We start from the raw sequence: 20,961 nt of genomic DNA on the forward strand, positions 1-20,961 counted from the left end.
AGGGCTGAGGTGTGCTGGGGGTGTGGTCCGCATGCACACGTACATCAGGAGTAGGGGAAGTGCTTTTGGCCATGTGAGGCCAGTTTCTTCACAGCACTTCACCGGCTTGGACTTTAAGGAGCCGTTTATTCTCTCCACAGCACCTCCAGATTGTGGGTGATATGCACAATGGTGTTTGCAATTTTAAACTGTTAGGATCAACGTACTTTTCTTAGTGCTTATTTGCTGATTATTTTGTTTTATGCCGGCCAGTATATTAAAACGGGCCATCTTTCAGTCATAAAGTGTGTCAAATGTCATAGCTTGCTGAGCAAGACTGAAACAGATCCATGTGTGGCAGGATGAATGTTATGTCTCGGTTCAACCCACTTCCGGCCTGGCGCATTAGGGGGCGCTAGTATAAATAGTGGCCATTTGACCATTCCTGGATCGCTTACCTGTGATCTCCTTTTTGGTCACCTGACTTCCCTTGGTGTTGCAGAGATCATCTGCGGGTTACCCTTCTGAAGCCTCCATCGCGGCTGTTTACTCATTGTAGTGTGTACATTACCTTACTTGGTGGTAAACAGATGTTGTTTTTAGGTCGTAGCTGTAGAAGCCTCCTATGACCCACTCTGCTCATGATTCATGACCCTGTTTAGTGTCCAGTTGTAGAGTGGAGCTTGTTGTTGTTTTTACTGTGATGAGCATTTTCAATAGATCTGTACCAAACTTTGGAGCCATCAGACATTGATCAGTGATCTTTCTTTAACTGGAAACAATCAGATAAACTCAGTTTGTTCTTAAGAATTCAGCATTCATATATCTGCATGTTGAGTCCTGAGTCATAATGTGCAGCTGAATGAAACTCACTTAACGATGTTATTTGAGTTACTCATGTAAAGTTTAACATCACCACACAACACACAGTCAAAAGCACAAAAGAACATTAATCAGTCACTTGTTCACCATTAATAGCAACAACATCACTTTATAATAAGTTGATAGTATTTTATTATAATGTCCTTCTACATCAGACACTCAGTGAAGCGGGTTTGTTGGAGATGTTCAGGTGTAAAGATCAGAACCACTTTAACAAGGATTACATCAGGTGTGATCAGCTCAAAGTCTGTATGAGACCTTGTGGTCTCCTGTTTAGCAGAGGTGAGGACCTGCAGAGCAAGAAGCAGTCTGATCCAGACTCTTCATGCTGTCCTTTAACAACAACTTCCATTCATGAGAACGGAAGAAGGAACAGAGCAGACCCAGCAGCACAGGTGGGAGGGGCTCATCAGTTCATTTGACTGGACACTGCAACATTTCTCTGCTTTCTTCCTCTTTCATTTACATTAAATTTGTATTTTATTTCCCTGTGTGTGTCTCTGTGTTCAGATGTGACTCACTTCTTTTTGATTGTCCTGTTGAATGTTCATCTTGGTCAGAGGGCCCGGTGGCGCCAGTGTCCGGCAGCCTCGCCTCTGTCAGTGCGCCCCAGGGCAGCTGTGGCTACAATGTAGCTGCCATCAGCAGTGTGTGAATGTGTGTGTGAATGGGTGGATGACTGGATATGTAAAGCGCTTTGGGGTCCTTAGGGACTAGAAAAGCACTACACAAATACAGGCCATTTACCATTTACCATCTCTACTGATTTGACTTTTAGACCTCAGAGATTATTTTGCTGCTCACACAGGTACCGGCTAGATATAGGCAGGCTCACCTCAACACATGGCTTGGGCTTTGGAATCAGCCTCCTGGAGAGAGGCTGGACTCTGTCTCAGTCTGGAGTTGCCCCCGAACCAAATGGTGGACACCAGAGCTGAGGGGAGCCACCAAGCTGAAGAAGGAGTCCTATTGGGCTTAGTTAGCCTGTGGAACTTGGGAAGCAGCTGATATGTACCGATAGGGCTTTGGGGTTGACGTCACGCCGCAGTGCATTGTGGGATCGCGGCGCCATGTCAGGAGGCAACAAATCAAAACAAACCCACAGTGTTGGAGTGTTGGAAGCGGGACTGCCAGAACCATGCTTAAAGTCAGCGCAAAAGACAAAGGGCTGTATCGCGACCGATTGCGCCCAGACGCCAAGAGACGGTACTTGGAAAAAATAGCGTGCATGGGTAATGTGGACCCGTATGAAAAAAGGCAGTGGAGAGGAACCCAGACAGCCTACCGCCGATGTCCTATCCCAATATCTTCGCCTACCTTGCCTGTGGAGTCAGCGCATAGGGGAAATCATTTTCGTGAATATAAATCCCTGGAGGTGCATATCTAATTCACAAACAGTTGGGTACAAGATTTGGCCGTTTTTAAGCCTCCACGTTGTGAGTATGTTGACCATATGACCAAGATACAGCCAGAGGTTGCACATAACATGGACTTCTCCTCAGCAGCTGCCCCCAGAAATTGCTCTAGATGAACGATTGATGCCAGCTGTGCGTTGCCATGTAAATAGTTTGCATACTTGCTAAGTACATGTGAACAGATCTTGAATTTAAAAAAACAACATACTTTTCTTGTCTGTTTTATTGAAACCACTTTACAGAAAGTACAATCAAAGCAATGCATCAAACACAAGCATTTGCAGCACCGCAAAATGTTCATTCTCCAGTTCCAATACCTTCTTGCTTTTTCTTTGCCCCCCAAAAAGGTTATGTACAAAACGAAGGAGAACAATGCCGGGCCGTACAAAGACAGACTTGATGAAAAGTCAAAGAAAAGATACGAGGACAAAATCAAAGGAGTGAAAGGGTCAGACCCTTACGAGCACACAGAGGGACAAAAGACGTTAGCGTGCTGCCAACTTTCACCACGCTCAGATTTATAATCATACGGTTCTTGGAGTGAGTGCATACACTCATGAAGTTTAGTAACTTCAGGTCACTGCAACAAGCCCAGGTACAGTTTACCGACGGATGGGTGCAGGACCTTGAAACGCACCGTGTAGAACAAAGACCATCGTACGAACAAAGGTAAGTTTACCAGTCTCACAAATCGTCGTCATAAATACACATTCGTTAACCGTTTATTAATAGGACCTTTGAGCTCAACGGTAATTAATTAGTAGTGGAAATAATCTCTGGTAGCATCACAGAAATGTAGCAGTGACAATAATACTGTATGTTGTAATCATACTGGACGCTGTTTAGCGTGTTTTTGAGTTTTATAATTATGATTTGCAAACAATGATACATGCCTGTAATTAAAACGCTGATTTTGCTGATTATAATACTACAGATAAGGTTTTGAATGACTACGCTGAATGTTTGATGTTTGGCTGAGTTTTGATATAGAAGAGACAAATCGTGCATGATTAAGACCGGCACGTCAGCCGGCAGAGTAAGATTGTGATGAAAATGATATTAAATAAATCTCTCAGTGTGTTGATACAGGTGGCTACGGGCCTGGACCAACTGACCCCACAAGCACAGCGGCCGAAGCAAAATTATAGTAATGGAATCCACACTCAGCAAGAATCAGCAGCTGTGGAAAAGACAGCAGCTAGCAGAGAATTAGAGGAGAAAATAAGAGAAGTTTTAACACATAAAATTGGGGCCAACAGACTTGTGGAGGTTGGGAAGGCGTCCGGAGCATCACAACAAAAAGGTGAAACAAAACACACAAGCAGAGAAATGTGAGAGAGAGGCACGTGTTAGAGGAATGCCTTGTTTGAGAAAAAAAAAACGTTAAATTAGCCCATTTACAAACGCACATACACGCAATGAAGAAACAGCTTACATTCATGAACATGTGAAGATTTTCCAGCAAGTTTAAAGCAGCGAAACTTAACATACACCCGCCGTTAAATAATAAAGGTTATCCACTACTAATAAATAAACTCTCTGGGTTGCAGGACAACAACTTAACTTCAAAAGAAAAAAAGACACTGGTCTGACCAACCAGTGATAACACGACAAATTTAGTGGTTAATAAAAGTCAAATTGTGACATGTTTTCTGCTGATTGATTAATACAAGTGATTACCAGATGAAAGACAATTCCAATCTTTGTGCTTTTAAACACAATCTTAAGAATTTTAACATGTACCTGTGTTGTCCTGTCAGCTTGGTGGGTCATGAGTGGATTATATGGTGAGAAAAAACAAAAAAAGGGGGAGAGAAGGCTGACACAGGGCCTGGCCCCGGTGTTTCTCCCCTCTCTGAATAACGCAGCCAAAATAACATCATTTTCCTGTTCATCTGTTTTTGTTTTGTTTTGTTTTTTCTCTTTATGCTTGATTACAGGCTGCTTTGTCGGCCCGGGAAGCCGAAGCTGACCCTGGACTCCTGCTCTCCCCCCTACCATCTTTGCTCTCTCCTCTACCATCTTTGATGTGACCCTGACCAAATGCTAAAGCAGCTGGACCCACAACAACAACTTGAAAACGTCAACAGTGCTGCAGGAAAACAATATCATGCAGCGGAGACGGAGAGAGTTAAATCCAAGGCCCGTTTCACTACACGGGGAGATTTCCGTCAGCGTCTCTTCTTTCTGAGAAGACTGAGAAAGGCCCGGCTCCCACCACCGATTCTGACCACCTTCTATAGAGGAACTATCGAGAGCATCCTGAGCAGCTGCATCACTGTCTGGTTTGGGAACAGCACCATGCAGGACAGACGAGCTCTACAGAGGGTTGTGCGGTCAGCTGAGCGCACCATCTGCTCCGAGCACCCTGACCTGCACTCAATCTACAGCAGGCGGTGCTGGACCAAGGCCAGGAAGATCGTGAAGGACCTCAGCCATCCCAACAACAGACTGTTCTCTCTGTTGCTGTGTACGTGACAAATAAACATCTGGATTTGGAAAACGAGGCATTCGCAAAGAATCGGACACACCCCTCTCACACACTCTTCACATTCTTGCCATATGGAAAAAGACAGCTTCAGCTGACAGAGCTGTGACGAGACGCCCATTAAGCCCGGGGGAAAAGTGAGGCCGAGCAAAACAATGCTGACCTTAACCACTCTGCATTAAAACTGTGCAGGACAGTGACGGACCAACAATGATCATCGGGCAGCAAAAAGGGCGTGCCAGAGACAAAAGGAGTAACTGAGGTCAGGAGGCACCTCGAAATGAACAAAAGCACCAGGAGAAAATAAGCTGAAGGCACAGGTGTCGGGGCTCGGCCAGGAGCTGACCTCTGAGAAGAGCCGAACAGCAGAGCTGCAAAAGGCCGTGGAGCAAAGCAAGGGAAACATCAATGGACTTCAATCTGACTTATACGTCAAGACTCTGAGGTTTCTGTCCTCAGTAAGAGCTCAAGGCATCAGAGCAGAGACTGAGCATGGCTCAGGGGGAGCTGGCTGATAATCGTACCCATCAGGCCTGGAGTCCCAGACACAGGACTTGAAATCAGGCCGGAGCTTCCTGGAGCAGGAGGTCGCAAAACCTGACGAAGAAGCTCCAACAGCAGGAGCAAGCCCTGAAGGAGCTACAGAAGAAAAAGGGTCAAGTTAAGGAGGAGCGGAAGAAGGAGAAGATGCAGGACACTAGAGAAAAGCACTGCCTCAAATTGGGGCCAGAACCTTAACAAGACCTTGTGGTCTCCTGTTTAGCAGAGGTGAGGACCTGCAGAGCAAGAAGCAGTCTGATCCAGACTCTTCATGCTGTCCTTCAACAACAACTTCCATTCATGAGAACGGAAGAAGGAACAGAGCAGACCCAGCAGCACAGGTGGGAGGGGCTCATCAGTTCATTTGACTGGACACTGCAACATTTCTCTGCTTTCTTCCTCTTTCATTTACATTAAATTTGTATTTTATTTCCCTGTGTGTGTCTCTGTGTTCAGATGTGACTCACTTCTTTTTGATTGTCCTGTTGAATGTTCATCTTGGTCAGAGGGCCCGGTGGCGCCAGTGTCCGGCAGCCTCGCCTCTGTCAGTGCGCCCCAGGGCAGCTGTAGCTACAATGTAGCTGCCATCACCAGTGTGTGAATGTGTGTGTGACTGATTGTGTAAAGCGCTTTGGGGTTCTTAGGGACTAGAAAAGCACTACACAAATACAGGCCATTTACCATTTACCATCTCTACTGATTTGACTTTTAGACCTCAGAGATTATTTTGCTGCTCACACAGGTACCGGCTAGATATAGGCAGGCTCACCTCAACACATGGCTTGGGCTTTGGAATGGTAAATGGCCTGCATTTGTATAGCGCTTTTCTAGTCCATAGGACCCCAAAGCGCTTTACACTACATTCAGTCATTCAACCATTCACACACACATTCACACACTGGTGATAGCAGCTACATTGTAGCCACAGCTGCCCTGGGGCGCACTGACAGAGGCTTTGGAATCAGCCTCCTGGAGAGAGGCTGGACTCTGTCTCAGTCTGGAGTTGCCCCCGAACCAAATGGTGGACACCAGAGCTGAGGGGAGCCACCAAGCTGAAGAAGGAGTCCTATTGGGCTTAGTTAGCCTGTGGAACTTGGGAAGCAGCTGATATGTACCGATAGGGCTTTGGAGTTGACGTCACGCCGCAGTGCATTGTGGGATCGCGGCGCCATGTCAGGAGGCAACAAATCAAAACAAACACACAGTGTTGGAGTGTTGGAAGCGGGACTGCCAGAACCATGCTTAAAATCAGCGCAAAAGACAAAGGGCTGTATCGCGACCGATTGCGCCCAGACGCCAAGAGACGGTACTTGGAAAAAATAGCGTGCATGGGTAATGTGGACCTGTATGAAAAAAGGCAGTGGAGAGGAACCCAGAAAGCCTACCGCCGTTGTCCTATCCCAATATCTTTGCGCACCTTGCCTGTGGAGTCAGCGCATAGGGGAAATCATTTTCGTGAATATAAATCCCTGGAGGTGCATATCTAATTCACAAACAGTTGGGTACAAGATTTGGCCGTTTTTAAGCCTCCACGTGAGTATGTTGACCATATGACCAAGATACAGCCAGAGGTTGCACATAACATGGACTTCTCCTCAGCAGCTGCCCCCAGAAATTGCTCTAGATGAACGATTGATGCCAGCTGTGCGTTGCCATGTAAATAGTTTGCATACTTGCTAAGTACATGTGAACAGATCTTGAATTTAAAAAAACAACATACTTTTCTTTTCTGTTTTATTGAAACCACTTTACAGAAAGTACAATTATTTACAATGAACTGTGCATGCAACACAGCAGTTTTATGAATATTCAACAAGAGCAAGTTTCATTTGGCCCTGGTTTGACAACCACACATGGGGCACATATTCACCAAAACACAGCACACCTTAACAGTCTTATCAAGCAGTGTTGTGTCTTCACCCTCACATGATATGAGTAATCAGATTGGAATTGTAGTGTGTAGCTTCTTGAACTTGTTACGCAAACTACTATTACACGCTCAACATGAATTCTCAGGTGGGCAATTGCTCTCGTTTTGGGATGGCAGAGAACTCGATATGCGCTCGGCTGACCGCTGCAATCCAAGCGTGACGTCTTCGTTTAGTAATATCGGATACATGAGATCCCTCCCGTTGCCTCCAGAAGGGGAAACGATGAAAAGAGAGCCAATTTTCCAGCTTCTTGCCTTCCCTATCGTGTGATCTGCCATTGCAACCGACAACACAGCACGTACGAACCATAGCTGTTGCTTCCGTGTGCTTTGTTTGGCCTACTTTCATGGCGGGAGGGGGCGTGGCTCCCCTCCTGTGACATCACGCTCCAAAGCCCTATAGAGATTGACAGACCACATGACTTTCGTGCATTGCATGCTGGGCACTGGTGGCAAAACAATCAAAGCAATGCATCAAACGCAAGCATTTGCAGCACTGCAAAACGTTCATTCTCCGGTTCCAATACCTTCTTGCTTTTTCTTTGCCCCCCAAAACGTTATATACAAAACGAAGTAGAACAATGCCGGGCCGTACGAAGACAGACTTGATGAAAAGTCAAAGAAAAGATACGAGGAAAAAAATCAAAGGAGTGAAAGGGTCAGACCCTTACGAGCACACAGAGGGACAAAAGACGTTAGCGTGCTGCCAACTTTCACCACGCTCAGATTTATAATCATACGGTTCTTGGAGTGAGTGCATACACTCATGAAGTTTAGTAACTTCAGGTCACTGCAACAAGCCCAGGTACAGTTTACCGACGGATGGGTGCAGGACCTTGAAATGCACCGTGTAGAACAAAGACCATCGTACGAACAAAGGTAAGTTTACCAGTCTCACAAATCGTCGTCATAAATACACATTCGTTAACCGTTTATTAATAGGACCTTTGAGCTCAACGGTAATTAATTAGTAGTGGAAATAATTTCTGGTAGCATTACAGAAATGTAGCAGTGACAATAATATTGTATGCTGTAATCGTACTGGACAATTAGTGATACAAAACAACTGTTTTATCCTGTGAATAAATGTATATGTTTTTGTCAGTGTACCATAATAACAGAAGCGAAACACAATATAGGGCTTTGGAGCGTGATGTCACGGGGGTGGGCGTGGAAAGGCTTTTGGCCCGATCCGCCATTTTGGGGGTCTAAGTAAGGAGCGAAAGCATAGCCATGGTTCGTACTTGCTGTGTTGTCGGCTGCAATGTTCGATCTTACGACCGGCACGGGAATAAGTTTGGATTGTCTTTTTATGCTTTCCCAACCTGGAAGCAACGTGAAGGAGCTCATGTATCGGATATTACCAAACGAAGGCGTCTAGCCTGGATAGCAGCCGTGAGACGAGCTGATATCATGTTCTGTTACGTCTCCAGATATCAGCTGGTGTGCTCAAGACATTTTCATTCCTGTAAGTTCTAAATATGTTCACATCACACTTTATAGCTGAATAATATCATCGTTGGTGGTCTCGGAAGTTATAGAAATTGCGATCAAACATCGAATGGAGTGACTTGATTGGTTGATGTAAAGACAATAAATGAAATGAGACAGGAAGGACACAAGTTAATAATTTGCCCGATTATCAATGTGTTAATTTGCATGTACTTTACAATTACGGGCATATAATATGATAACGATATTTTAGCAGTTCAATGATAAATGTATAACATTAATTATGGTGGGGGTGAAAAATGGCTATTTCACTCGATGCACTCCAGCTGACTTCCTTTGACGACGTACTCAGAGTTTGGCGGCTTGAAAATAGCCAAATCTTGCACCCAGCCATTTGTAAATTGGATGTGCCCCTCCAGTGACTTGTAATTACGAAACTGGTTCGCTGTGTAAGCGCTTACTCCACAAACAAGATACGTGAAGATATCGGGGTAGGACAGTGGCGGTAAGTCGTCTGGGTCTTTACTCCACCGCCGTATTTCATATGGGTCCAGATTTGCGATGCACTCTATTTTTTTCAAGTACCGCTGCTTCGCCTCTGGACGCAATCGGTCTCTATACCGTCCGTTTTCTTTTGAGCTGCTTTTAAGCATGTTTCTTGTCGTCGTCGTTCCAACACAGTGTGTTTGTTTTGATTCGTAGACCCCGAAAATGGAGCTGCGCTCCCACAATGCATTGCGGCGTGACGTCAACTCCAAAGCCCTATTGTGTCAGGACAATTCACTATTTATGCACAATAAACAAAGGAGCATAGCGCGACCATTTCTGTTCAGCGCCAGACTTGCTTGTAACCTATATCACCAATTATGTTAAGAAAAATTACATATTAACTACAACAGCAGACTGACCTTTGTGGGAATGCTTGGAGCAGACTAACCTGTGAGCTGGAGTGTTCTGGGACGTTATATTTGGTATATCCAGACCATCCGTCGGCTCTTACTTCGGAAACATGGCTTAAAAAATTTCTCTTCAACGACGTAATCCGATAAAAAAAACGATCTCTTTACCCGTCAGCTTCCCGTGGCTGTCATGCGACCGGCTATTGCAGTTAATAATACAACAGCTTCTTGCCATTTTTTATGTTTCTTTTTATCGCTGTGTAACTGAGTTCAATTGAAAGCCTGCGTGCGCTTGTACCTCTTGCCACAAGTTCCCAGAATCTTTTGCGTTTTTACCCCTGAATGACGTCACATTTTCAATCTTTATCCTGGTGGGCCGGTCTCTAGTCAAAATGCCCGGGCCGATTTTTTTGTCCCAGTCCAGCCTTGTTTATAACTTGCATAGTTCACATTTCTGTATAGCGGTATATCTCAGATTTCTGTATAGTTTTTATTTCATATTTATATCCTGTTCATAGCCTGTACATATAGTCAGTGTTGGGGAGTAACGGAATACATGTACCGGCGTTACGTATTTAGAATACAAAATATGAGTAACTGTATTCCGTTACAGTTACCGTTTAAAAAGGTGGTATTCAGAATACAGTTACTTTGTTGAAATAAATGGAATACACTGCGGTACTTTCCTGTTTCATTTTGTCGCGGGTCAGGACTGTTTGGGTTTTGTTTGACAGCTACGTTCTGTTGTTCCAGGCGGCAGCGTTACGGTTGCCATGGTTACAGGGCGACGCTCTCTCTCTTTCTGCGACTGTGTGTTTCCTGGGTGAGAGAGCGCCTTTTCGTTGTTGTTGTTGTTGTGCTAAGCTAACAGGCAGAATACTACAAGCATAGCTCTAAAGAATGTAGCATCATGGGCAGTGTAGTCCGTGTTGCAGGGAGAATGGACTGCCATACACGTTATGTGTCTGTGAGCGCGAGGAGGGAGAAAAGGGGGAGTGGAAAGGTACGAGTTGTCGAGGAAAAACGGGAGCTGGAAGCATGTAAATATAATAATAACCACTGCAGCCAAGAAGAGTGCCTGACGAGCCCAGTTGTAAGTAAGCTATTAAGACTCGACTGTACACCGTGTTCCTGTTTTCCTCCGAAAACAATAAGTTCTGTTGGAGCAGTCTTTCAACGCCTCTCTCTGTCTCTCGCAAGAAAAGTTGACCCACACAACAAAGTAAAGCTATTTTTCGGCTACGAGCCGACAGGGACCCCGCCGTATTAGTCAGAGGTCCCTTTACTACAGTTTGGAGTCGCGGAGCTTCAGTAATAGTAATAAATCACAGCAATAGTACATTCACGTTGTTGTAAAAAGCATGATAATATATTAAGTAATCCAAAGTATTCAGAATACGTTACTGTCATTGAGTAACGTAACGGAATACGTTACAGAATACATTTTGGGGCATGTATTCTGTATTCTGTAATGGAATACATTTTAAAAGTAACCTTCCCAACACTGCTTATAGTTATAGAATATTCACAACATACTTCATACCGTGTACATTATAACATACCATAATAGACCCATTTCTGTAATATACTCACATATCTATATTATTGCTAATATATATTGTAATATATCTATATCACTAAAGCACTTCTGGATGGATGCAAACTGCATTTCGTTGCCCTGTACCTGTGCATGTGCAATGACAATAAAGTTGAATTCTATTCTATTCTATTGTATAATAGTCCAGTAGACCAACTCCCTCTCTTGCAAGCTCCTCTTCCGTTCCCTGGATCCTGGAGACTCTCTTGTTCACAATCGTGAAACACTAAATCGCAGCTGCGCTACCTGGCTTAGCTCAACGTTCCAGCGCTGGCTGTCATCCAACCAATAGGTCTGCTTCGGGATGGCAAATGATTAGTAGCAGCTGGCGAAGTGATTAAGCGCACATCTGGCGACTCCAGCGCGGGACACTCCTCCCGGGTCAGCTGCCGTTCCGTGCCACAGTTCCCGGAAGTACATGTTCCCACATCACAACAAAGAACACACACACTGGGCGGAGAGGAGAAAACCGCACACAGAGTGCACACAAACACAACCCAAACTGGCAGATCGACCGGTGAGGACCTTCTGGCCATGACAAAATGAGCAGATGAAACAACAGCCGAGGGAAAGATGTATTGTCTGGTAGTAGTAATGTTTTCTAAGTGGGTAGAAGCATTCCCCACAAAAAGTGCAGACAGCAGTGCTGTGGCAAAAGGCCTCCTGTCAAAAATCATTCTCGGGTGGGGTATCCCGGGGAAAATCACAAGTGACAGTGGCACTCACGTTGTGAACCTGACATTAAAGAAAATCGGCGAGCGACTAGGTTTTATTGATCACAGTTCTTTTATTCTTCTACTGGACAGAGAAGACGCGACTCAGTGTGGTCAAAGTATTTATAATCATTTTATTCAATCATTATCTTCCGGAAGACAGATGTGCACAGTGCTAAGCATCAGCAGATCTGAAGAGCCGTCCTTGTGTGGCAGCACGAGGTGGGAATAAAGTAAATACTGTTCACAGTTTAAAAGACAACGCCACCCTGGGAATTTCACCCAGAGAATACTGGAAGTAACACTAATCACCAAGAAGGCAGTTAGGTTCGCTATACTCAGTACAGAGTAGGGCTGAACGATTATGGAAAATAATCTAATTGCGATTTTTTGCCCCAATATTGCGATGCGATTATTTTTTAAGGTCTTTGTCTTCTGTATTATTAAACAAAGACAAGCAATACATCTTATAGTATGGCCAATACTATATTACATTAATTTTAAACTGTTCTTTCCTGGAAGACAGACCTCTGTTATGATGACATGAGGTGATGCATGAATTGATGACTGACATTTTTATTTAACTTCTTCAATCACAACAGTATATTTGAACATACACAATAGTTTATTTTTAGCTTACAAACATCTGAGCATAAAGTGCTGACAAGGAACCCTGGTGTAAACATTAAAATGAAAGTCAGTACAATGTGCAGATTGCAGAAATATACATAAACAAAATCAGTGGCTTTACCACACTCAGTTTTTCGACATCTGTGAACTACTAGACAGTCATTAAATTAAAAAATAATATTAAATAAATAAAACTAATAAATAAAAAATACACACAGCTTACTGATCTCTGCAGTCAGTAACATTACACATAAAGTGCAAACATAATAGCAATTGTATAAACACACACACAAACACGCCTTTAAATTAAAACTGGCTGAACATCTTGATTATCTGCAGTAAGTAACAGCAACACAGCACAAACTAAAGTGCACAATGAGTACGGCTCAGCTAGCCATAATCATCCTAGCTCACAGGTTTTTTGCTAGGAAGACCAGCATATCTACTTTTGCTGGCTTTAAGGATGAGCGAGTGAAGGTCACTATATTCCCTCCAGTGCTGAACAGACGCTCTGAGGGGGCACTTGTGGCTGGCACACACAGATATTTGCGGGCCATCTTGCACAGTCGTGGAAAGTGAATGTTGTGCACCTTCCACCAGGCTAAGGGATCATCCTCTCCGTCAATGACAGGGGTCAACAGGTAACTATTCAACTCTGCCTCTACGACATCTTCAAGTGGCAGAGGCAAAGCTGAAGAGGCCGCACTGGTTTTAAAAAGACTACCAATAGTCTTCTTTGCCTTTCCCCCAGAGGCCTGTGCACTTGGAGAATTTTGAGCAGTTTCAGTGCGAGACCTCTTCTCCTGCCAGATGGGAAGAGAGACATTAGTTTTGCAGTTAGCTTATATATAAATATTATGTGTTTGAGGAAATATAATTTTCAAGGATTTACCTGATTATGTGTACGTCTAGCCATTTCCACCATTCCTGTCTTCAGTCGGGCCTTAATGGCAGGAAGGTTGTCTGCGCTGATGTATTGCGTTTTGAACCTAGGGTCCATGAACGACGCAACATCCAAAAGCTCCTGGGTGTTGAGGTCACTATACTTGTCGTTGAGGTATGCCAGGACCTTGGTTTTAATTGATGTAGTCAGATCAGTGTCCTCAGCATCTTCAGCCAAGACTGATGTTGCCAGAAGATGGAGAACTGGCTTGAGGTAGGAGATGCTCACATACTCTTCTCCAGAAAGAGCATCAGTAAATTCGGAGAGAGGATGCAGTGCCTTATGAATGGACTCCAACACTTCAGCATCCTGCCAGGTTGGGATGAGGGAGCGTGCATGTCGGTCACCTGTCAATACCTGCGATATGGCTTTCATCACTGACTTCCTGACGGACAGGAAGCAGCACGTGAGGCTGGGAAAGAATGTCTCGGACTCCCGGACCATCAGCACCGGCTCCCCTCAGGGCTGTGTTCTTTCTCCTCTGCTCTTCTCCCTGTACACCAACTGCTGCACCTCCACCCACCAGTCTGTCAAGCTAATCAAGTTTGCAGATGACACCACCGTTATTGGGCTCATCTCTGACGGGGATGAGTCTGCCTACAGGAGGGAGGTTGAACGTCTGGTGTCCTGGTGCAGCCACAACAACCTGGTGCTGAATGCCCAGAAGACAGTGGAGATTATTGTGGACTTCAGGAAGCACACAGCTCCACTCCCCCCCATCATCCTGACTGACACCCCCATCACCTCCGTGGACTCATTCCGCTTCCTGGGTACCACCATCACCCAGGACCTGAAGTGGGAGCCCACCATCACCTCCGTCATTAAGAAAGCCCAGCAGAGGATGTACTTCCTGAGGCAGCTGAAGAAATTCAACCTGCCAACACGGACGATGATGCAATTCTACACTGCAATCATCGAGTCCATCCTCACCTCCTCCATCACCGTGTGGTACGCTGGAGCCACTATCAGGGACAAACAGAGACTGCAGCGTGTTGTGCGCTCTGCTGAGAAGGTGATTGGCTGCAGACTCCCATCTCTGCAGGACCTGTACACCTCCAGGACACTGGGGCGTGCAGCTCGGATCTCAGCTGACCCTTCTCACCCTGGACACAGTCTGTTTGACCTGCTCCCCTCAGGCAGGAGGCTCCGGTCCATTCGCACCAGAACCTCTCGCCATAAGAACAGTTTCTTCCCCTCTGCTGTCGGACACATGAACAATAACCATATGACTGTCCCCGCCTCTAACACATGACCCTACACTGTGTTCACTGCATCATTCCATGTTTGGCACTGATCACCACCTGCACTCGTGTATATATCTATCTATCTACTTAGCACTTTAATTCTTATTCTTATTTCATATTTTATGACAGTATGTTTGCACTGAAGCACCGCAGCAATTTCCTAATGTTGTAAACCTGCTCAACATTTGGCAATAAACCCTTTCTGATTCTGATTCTGATCTGTTCCAGCACTCTGGCAATCATTTTCTCTTTGGACCTTCATCTTGTAGCGCACTCAGTAATGAGAGAGTGCTCAGGAAGCTTAAGCTCCTTCTGTGCCTCAGTGAGTGCTGCCTTTTTCTTCCAACTGTGCGAGAAGTGCCCCACCAACTTCTTGCACAGCACAATTGCTCTTGATACTCTACCATCTTTGATTGCATTTTCTGGAGGGAAAAAAAAATAAAGTAAAAAGTAAAATTAGTGTTAGACATACAATTGCAGTTATGATGCAAGGTTTCACCATTTCTCTCTCTCTCTCAAATTCAAAGTTGCTTTATTAGCATGACTATGGGAACAGTGTTGCCAAAGCTATTGTTACATACATCATGACATACAAGAACATAAGACCATAAGACAAAAACAAAAAAGAAAATTCATAAGAAGAGGTGGGTACATCAGTGTGGGGTTGACGTAACATATCTAGAATTAACAGCAGTAAAGAACAAGATAAATAATAGTGTGGTGTGTTTGTGGGAGAGAGTGATACACAGGCTCGCACATACATGCATGCACACGCACACACTCCACGATCCTTGCCGAGTAACGTTACTAGGTTTATTCTGCGCACTACTAGATTTTTTAGCCATACATCTATCATACACTGTTTTGTGCTGAGTCTTAAGGTGCTGGTACAAATTCGTAGTGTTTCCCCGAGATGTAGAAACTCTACCAAGACAGGTTTTACACAGTACCTGACTCTGTGCGACATCATCTCTTTTAAACCCAAAATATTCCCACACGGCTGATGTGCAGTTCCTCTTTGGTACTAGCATCCCCGCAGGCTCTGGTTCTGTTGAACCTGAGGCCATTGTGTAGGCTACAGCTTTGCTTGCTAGTTCACTCTCGGTAGACTGTTTCAAAACTTTGCTCCCCGTGTCACGTGACCAGAGTGCAGCCTCTGTGGTTAGACAATCTCGTTTGATCATATCACATGTTTTACTCGCGCATGTCACGTAAACAGAGTATAATCGCAGCCTTTGCGGTTAGAAAATTGCACTTGATCATGTCGCGATATTATCGCAAATGCGACATATCGTTCAGCCCTAGTACAGAGACGAGGTTCAATGATAAAACAGTTTGACAACTTATTAATAATTATTTAAAACAACATATAAAAGCACAATCATAAATATCAATGTACAAATATGCTTAAAAAAAGGTATTCAGAGCTGAGGCTTACCAGTGGAGGGGCAGGGATGCCACGCACAAACTCAAAAAAAAGAAAAGAAAACACACCAATACACAAGTGCAGCACACTCTCACACACTCACACTAATAAAAGAAGACAGGTGTGTAACACTCAAAGGATCCCACCACCAAGGCGCCCCCAGTCTCCTCCACGTCAGCCCTCCACATCTGAATAAAAGAAACAATTTTTTTTTAAATATATTACAACAAAACTAATATGCAGCGCTGGGGGATAACCCAACTGCAGGACCACACTGGTGATCTGCAGATAGAAAAAGGGCCTCCCACCAGTGGCGTAACAAAAATCCAAACTGCAAATCCAAACAACAGAAAAACAACATACAATCTAAATAAAACTTTAGAATCTGGAGCAGACGGAATCGCCGTATTGCTCCAACTTACCGTCTGCCCGACTATAAGTTAATCGTCCAGTCAATCAATGTGCACGCCAGCCGACTCCCGTAGCCGGCATGCATATGGCCGCTGTCCACGCCGACGTCCACTTTAGGAGGCTGGCAGCAGCAGGAAAAGAAACCTCGAAACAGGAACTGACGGTAAAAGCAAAGCAGCAGCACTTCAGTTAGCGTAGCGTTGTGCAAAACTAAGGCCCACACTTCTGAGTAAACAGCGTCATGAATCATGAGCAGAGTGGGTCATAGGAGGCTTCTACAGCTACGACCTAAAAACAACATCTGTTTACCACCAAGTAAGGTAATGTACACACTACAATGAGTAAACAGCCGCGATGGAGGCTTCAGAAGGGTAACCCGCAGATGATCTCTGCAACACCAAGGGAAGTCAGGTGACCAAAAAGGAGATCACAGGTAAGCGATCCAGGAATGGTCAAATGGCCACTATTTATACTAGCGCCCCCCTAATGCACCAGGCCGAAAGTGGGTTGAACCGAGACATAACATTCATGACTCCATGACACTCTCAGACCGTGTGCAGAGAGTTAGAGTGGGGCCTCATCTTTCCTCAGCCCTCAGCCTCAACACCGGCTCTCCACAAGGCTGTGTACTGAGTCCCCTACTGTACACTCTGTACACACATGACTGTGTTAGTTCCCACCCAGACAACACAGTCATCAAGTTTGCAGATGATACCACTGTGGTGGGGCTCATCTCAGGGGGAGATGAGACTGCATACAGAGCTGAAGTTCAGAGGCTGTCAGATTGGTGTGCAGACAACAACCTGGACCTCAATACCACCAAAACAAAAGAACTGGTAGTTGACTTCAGAAGGAGGAAGTCCGAGCTGCAGCCTGTCAGCATCAACGGGGAGTGCGTGGAAAGGGTCTCCAGTTTCAAGTTTCTGGGTGTGCACATAGACACAGACCTCCAATGGAGCTCTAACACCTCTGCGGTCTTAAAGAAGGCCCAACAGCGTCTCCACTTTCTGAGAATCCTCAGAAAAATGGACCTGAAGAAGGAGCTGCTGACCGTCTTCTACCGCTGCTCCATTGAAAGTGTGCTGACATATTGCATCGGTGTGTGGTTCTCCAGCTGCACCACAGCACACAGAAAGGCACTCCAGAGGGTCATCAACATGGCCCAAAAAATCATTGGACATCCTCTTCCCTCCCTGAAGGACCTGTACAGCACTCGCTGTCTCAAGAGGGCACGCAGCATCCTACGGGACTGCACACACCCAGTCACCGGGTGTTTAAGCTGCTGCCGTCTGGCAGGAGGTTCAGGCTGCTGAGGTCCTGAACAAATAGACTCAAGGACAGCTTTTACAACAGGACAACAGCCCTGATCAATGCAAACAGCTGACCTGACTGGATACCTCCCTGGACTTTTTTAGGGGGAGGTAACAATGTTTAAAACGATAACAATAATATTTATATTTATAACAAGGTGCAATAATAATTAATGTGCAATAATAACAGTGTGCAATACACATACACTTATTCTTCTTTTTTATACTAAGTTAATATACTGTGTTGTGTTGTTTGTTACGTTGTGATGTGTCATATCGTGTCGTGTTGTGTTATATGTAGCACCGACGTAGGACAGTTTTTCCAATTTCATTGTACTACTGTACTATGTATGACTGTGCAATGACAATAAAGAGTTATCTTATCTTATCTTATTTAATCTTTCTCCAAAAGACATTTCACTCGTCCATGACGAGGAGCTGCGACTTTCACTCGGGCTTCAAGATGTCGATTTTGGAACAGTTGCTTCTTTCTTAGTCAGCATGCTCACAGTCCATGGTTATATAACACTGGCTTCACTGTGGATGGTGATGCTCGAGTTGCAGCAGTTTCCAGTTCATGGCAGAGTTGAGCCTTTGTGATGGACACAAAGTACCTTTGCATTATTAACAGCTGGAAAGCTGATGAAACACATTTGATTTTGCTCCACAAAGTGAAATGAAACAGAAAATCACAACATGAAGAATAAAGAAATGAAACCAAAAGAGCAAGTTAGGTATGTTAAATTAGTCCAAACAGGTTTGACTCGCTGTGTCGGTGTGGGTGTGGACTCTAGTAGGTGTACAAATATCTGCAGACAGTGTACAAATATCTGCAGACAGAAGGGCATTAGCACAAGAACCACCGCTCATCTTCATCCACACTTTACGGAATCATGGAGGTTTCAACATTAAAGAAAATGATAGATGATTTGTGTCTCTGCAAAGACGTTAAGGTAGAAAAAACAGGTCTCATCATTGATGGTAATGCTCTGTACTATTCTTTGTATTATACATCCGATCCAAAGCTGGACCAGCGCTGTGGAGGGGATTATCCTGGATTCAAACATGAGGTCTGCAAGTTCTTTAAGACTCTGCAGGACTGTGAAGTCAATCCGTACGTCATCCTGGATGGAGACTCAGGGCCCGAGAAGCATGAACACAATGTGTCTCGTCTAAAATATAAACTGAAAAAAGCAAAGACAGTAGCAGAGACAGAGCCTGACGGCACTGTACCAGAGGCATATAATGTCTTACCACCTCTGGTCAAAGATGTCTTCATAGAAATCTTAAGGGAAAAAGGCATAGAGTTTAAAGTGTGTTTAGGAGAGGCAGACCCTGAGGTTGTTTCTGCTGCAAATCAGCAACAATGTGCTGTGCTGTCCATTGACAAAGATTTTTACATCTTTGATGTGCACAAAGGTTTCCTTTATCTCGACAACTTTGAGTGGAAAAAAGAAGAAGATGGAAAAATTCCTGCTAAGATCTACACACGTTCAACGTTTTGTGAGCATTTTAAATTGGACCCTGCTCTCATGCCAGTCTTTGCTTCAATAGCAGGAAATGATTATTCAAGATTAGAAGACAATGACACTTTTGCAAAGGAATCATCTTCACCTGGTGAGTGCAGCATTAAAAGACTGGATGGTATGCTCGGCTTTTTAAGTAAAGTGAACCTGGATGGCTTGGACGACTCACAGAAGAGAGAACGTGCTCTGAGTAAAGCTTTAAATCATGTTGGTAAAAAAGAGAACCAAACATTCAAACTTGCCATTCAAAAATATGTTAAACCAGAAAAAACAAGTTCTAAGTTGCCACCATGGGTGTGTGAAAAAGTTGAGCGTGGAGAACTCACCACTTTTGTCACAAGTGTTGTGGATTGGAAGACAATCCTGCTGACCCCACTTGTGGAGGACTTTTCACAGAGTAGTAGTTACACAGCTGCTTACCGCATCAGACAGTACTTCTATGGACTGTTAACAGGAGGTGAGGTTACTGAATATGGCAGGGATGGAGAAGAGATCAAATACTACCGTGTCCCATCAATACTTCCCAGCAGTGATGAACAGAAACAACTGAAACTACAGTGTCTGCATAAGGTACTGAGGTTAATCATTAAATATGTGTTTAATTACTCTGACAAGCAGACGTGTTTCTGTGGTACATGTGAGCATCTTATCTGTGTGGCATCTTATCTGTGCAGGCTCCTGAGCGTTTGCGTCGCAGGGTGTTTGAAGAAGCTCTGCAGGTTCAGACTTCAGACTTAGAAAACATCCCCGACCAGCTGAAGCTGCCAGTCTGTGTGACTGTTTTCTGGTTTAAGAAGCTACAACACCACCCAAAGCCTGAAACTGTAAACTGCCTCCATGCTCTCCTGCTGTGGTTTGTGTGTGAGCCCGATGGTCCAGGTTAGTCTCACTGGGTAACATGATGGATATCTACAATGACATGCATTTATTGGTAACAAGCAGAGTTCCTCTAAACAGATTTTGTGTGACAGCAGCAGCACTGATGCTTCCACATCAGTCTGAACAAGAAGAGAAACTGCTGCTGGTCTCTGCTTCTTGGGCACCAAAACTTTGTCTTACTTTGTCTGTAGAGGACGAGTTTGAGAGGAAGATGAAAGCTTTAAAGGATGAAGTTGTGCGTAACTGGCAGCCACGTGTGGCTCATGCTTTCAGCCAATGGCAGTGCTGCATGAGGCAGAGCCTCCACCTGAACCAGCTGCTGTGTTCCCCTCTACCAGAACCTCAGTGTGCACGGTAAACAGCAGACTAATGATGTGCTCCACAGATGTTTAACCCACTTCATTAACTTTAACTGTGGTTTTCTGCTTTGTCAGACTTTACTGTGGACCTCTCCTTCATCGGCTGGCAGATGAAGACACGATTAAACAACTACAGAAAACACTGAAAGGACAAAAGAAGGAAATATATAAAAATTTAAAGACCATTCTTAATCCAACAACTACTGAGGAGGGGTCCTCAAGTGAGGAAGGATGTTAACAACTGGTCTTATTGAGGAAGATGGCATCCATCCCACTTTGGATGGTGCAGCTCTCCTTTCTAGACATCTGGATGAATTTATCCAGAATTAAAACCAGAA

At 44.6% G+C, this 20,961-nt stretch overlaps 2 protein-coding genes across 5 annotated transcripts in view; one reads left to right on the forward strand and one right to left on the reverse strand.

Annotated features, from left to right (window-relative positions):
• LOC146634253 (NACHT, LRR and PYD domains-containing protein 3-like) overlaps positions 1-20,961 on the reverse strand; it is a 675,133-nt gene that overhangs the window by 100,508 nt on the left and 553,664 nt on the right. The gene's annotated exons all lie outside the window — the stretch shown is intronic.
• On the forward strand, positions 18,753-20,861 carry LOC146634255 (single-strand DNA endonuclease ASTE1-like). The gene is made up of 4 exons (XM_085375075.1): positions 18,753-19,955; positions 20,060-20,264; positions 20,456-20,618; positions 20,699-20,861. Exons 1-4 carry the CDS (start codon positions 18,753-18,755, stop codon positions 20,859-20,861), a joined length of 1,734 nt encoding a protein of 577 aa, XP_085231201.1.

Source organism: Diplotaxodon limnothrissa, linkage group LG3, assembly GCF_057381915.1.
Source record: "Diplotaxodon limnothrissa isolate DT_005_m linkage group LG3, D_limnothrissa_male_GT1.1, whole genome shotgun sequence".
Classification (NCBI taxonomy): domain Eukaryota; kingdom Metazoa; phylum Chordata; class Actinopteri; order Cichliformes; family Cichlidae; genus Diplotaxodon; species Diplotaxodon limnothrissa.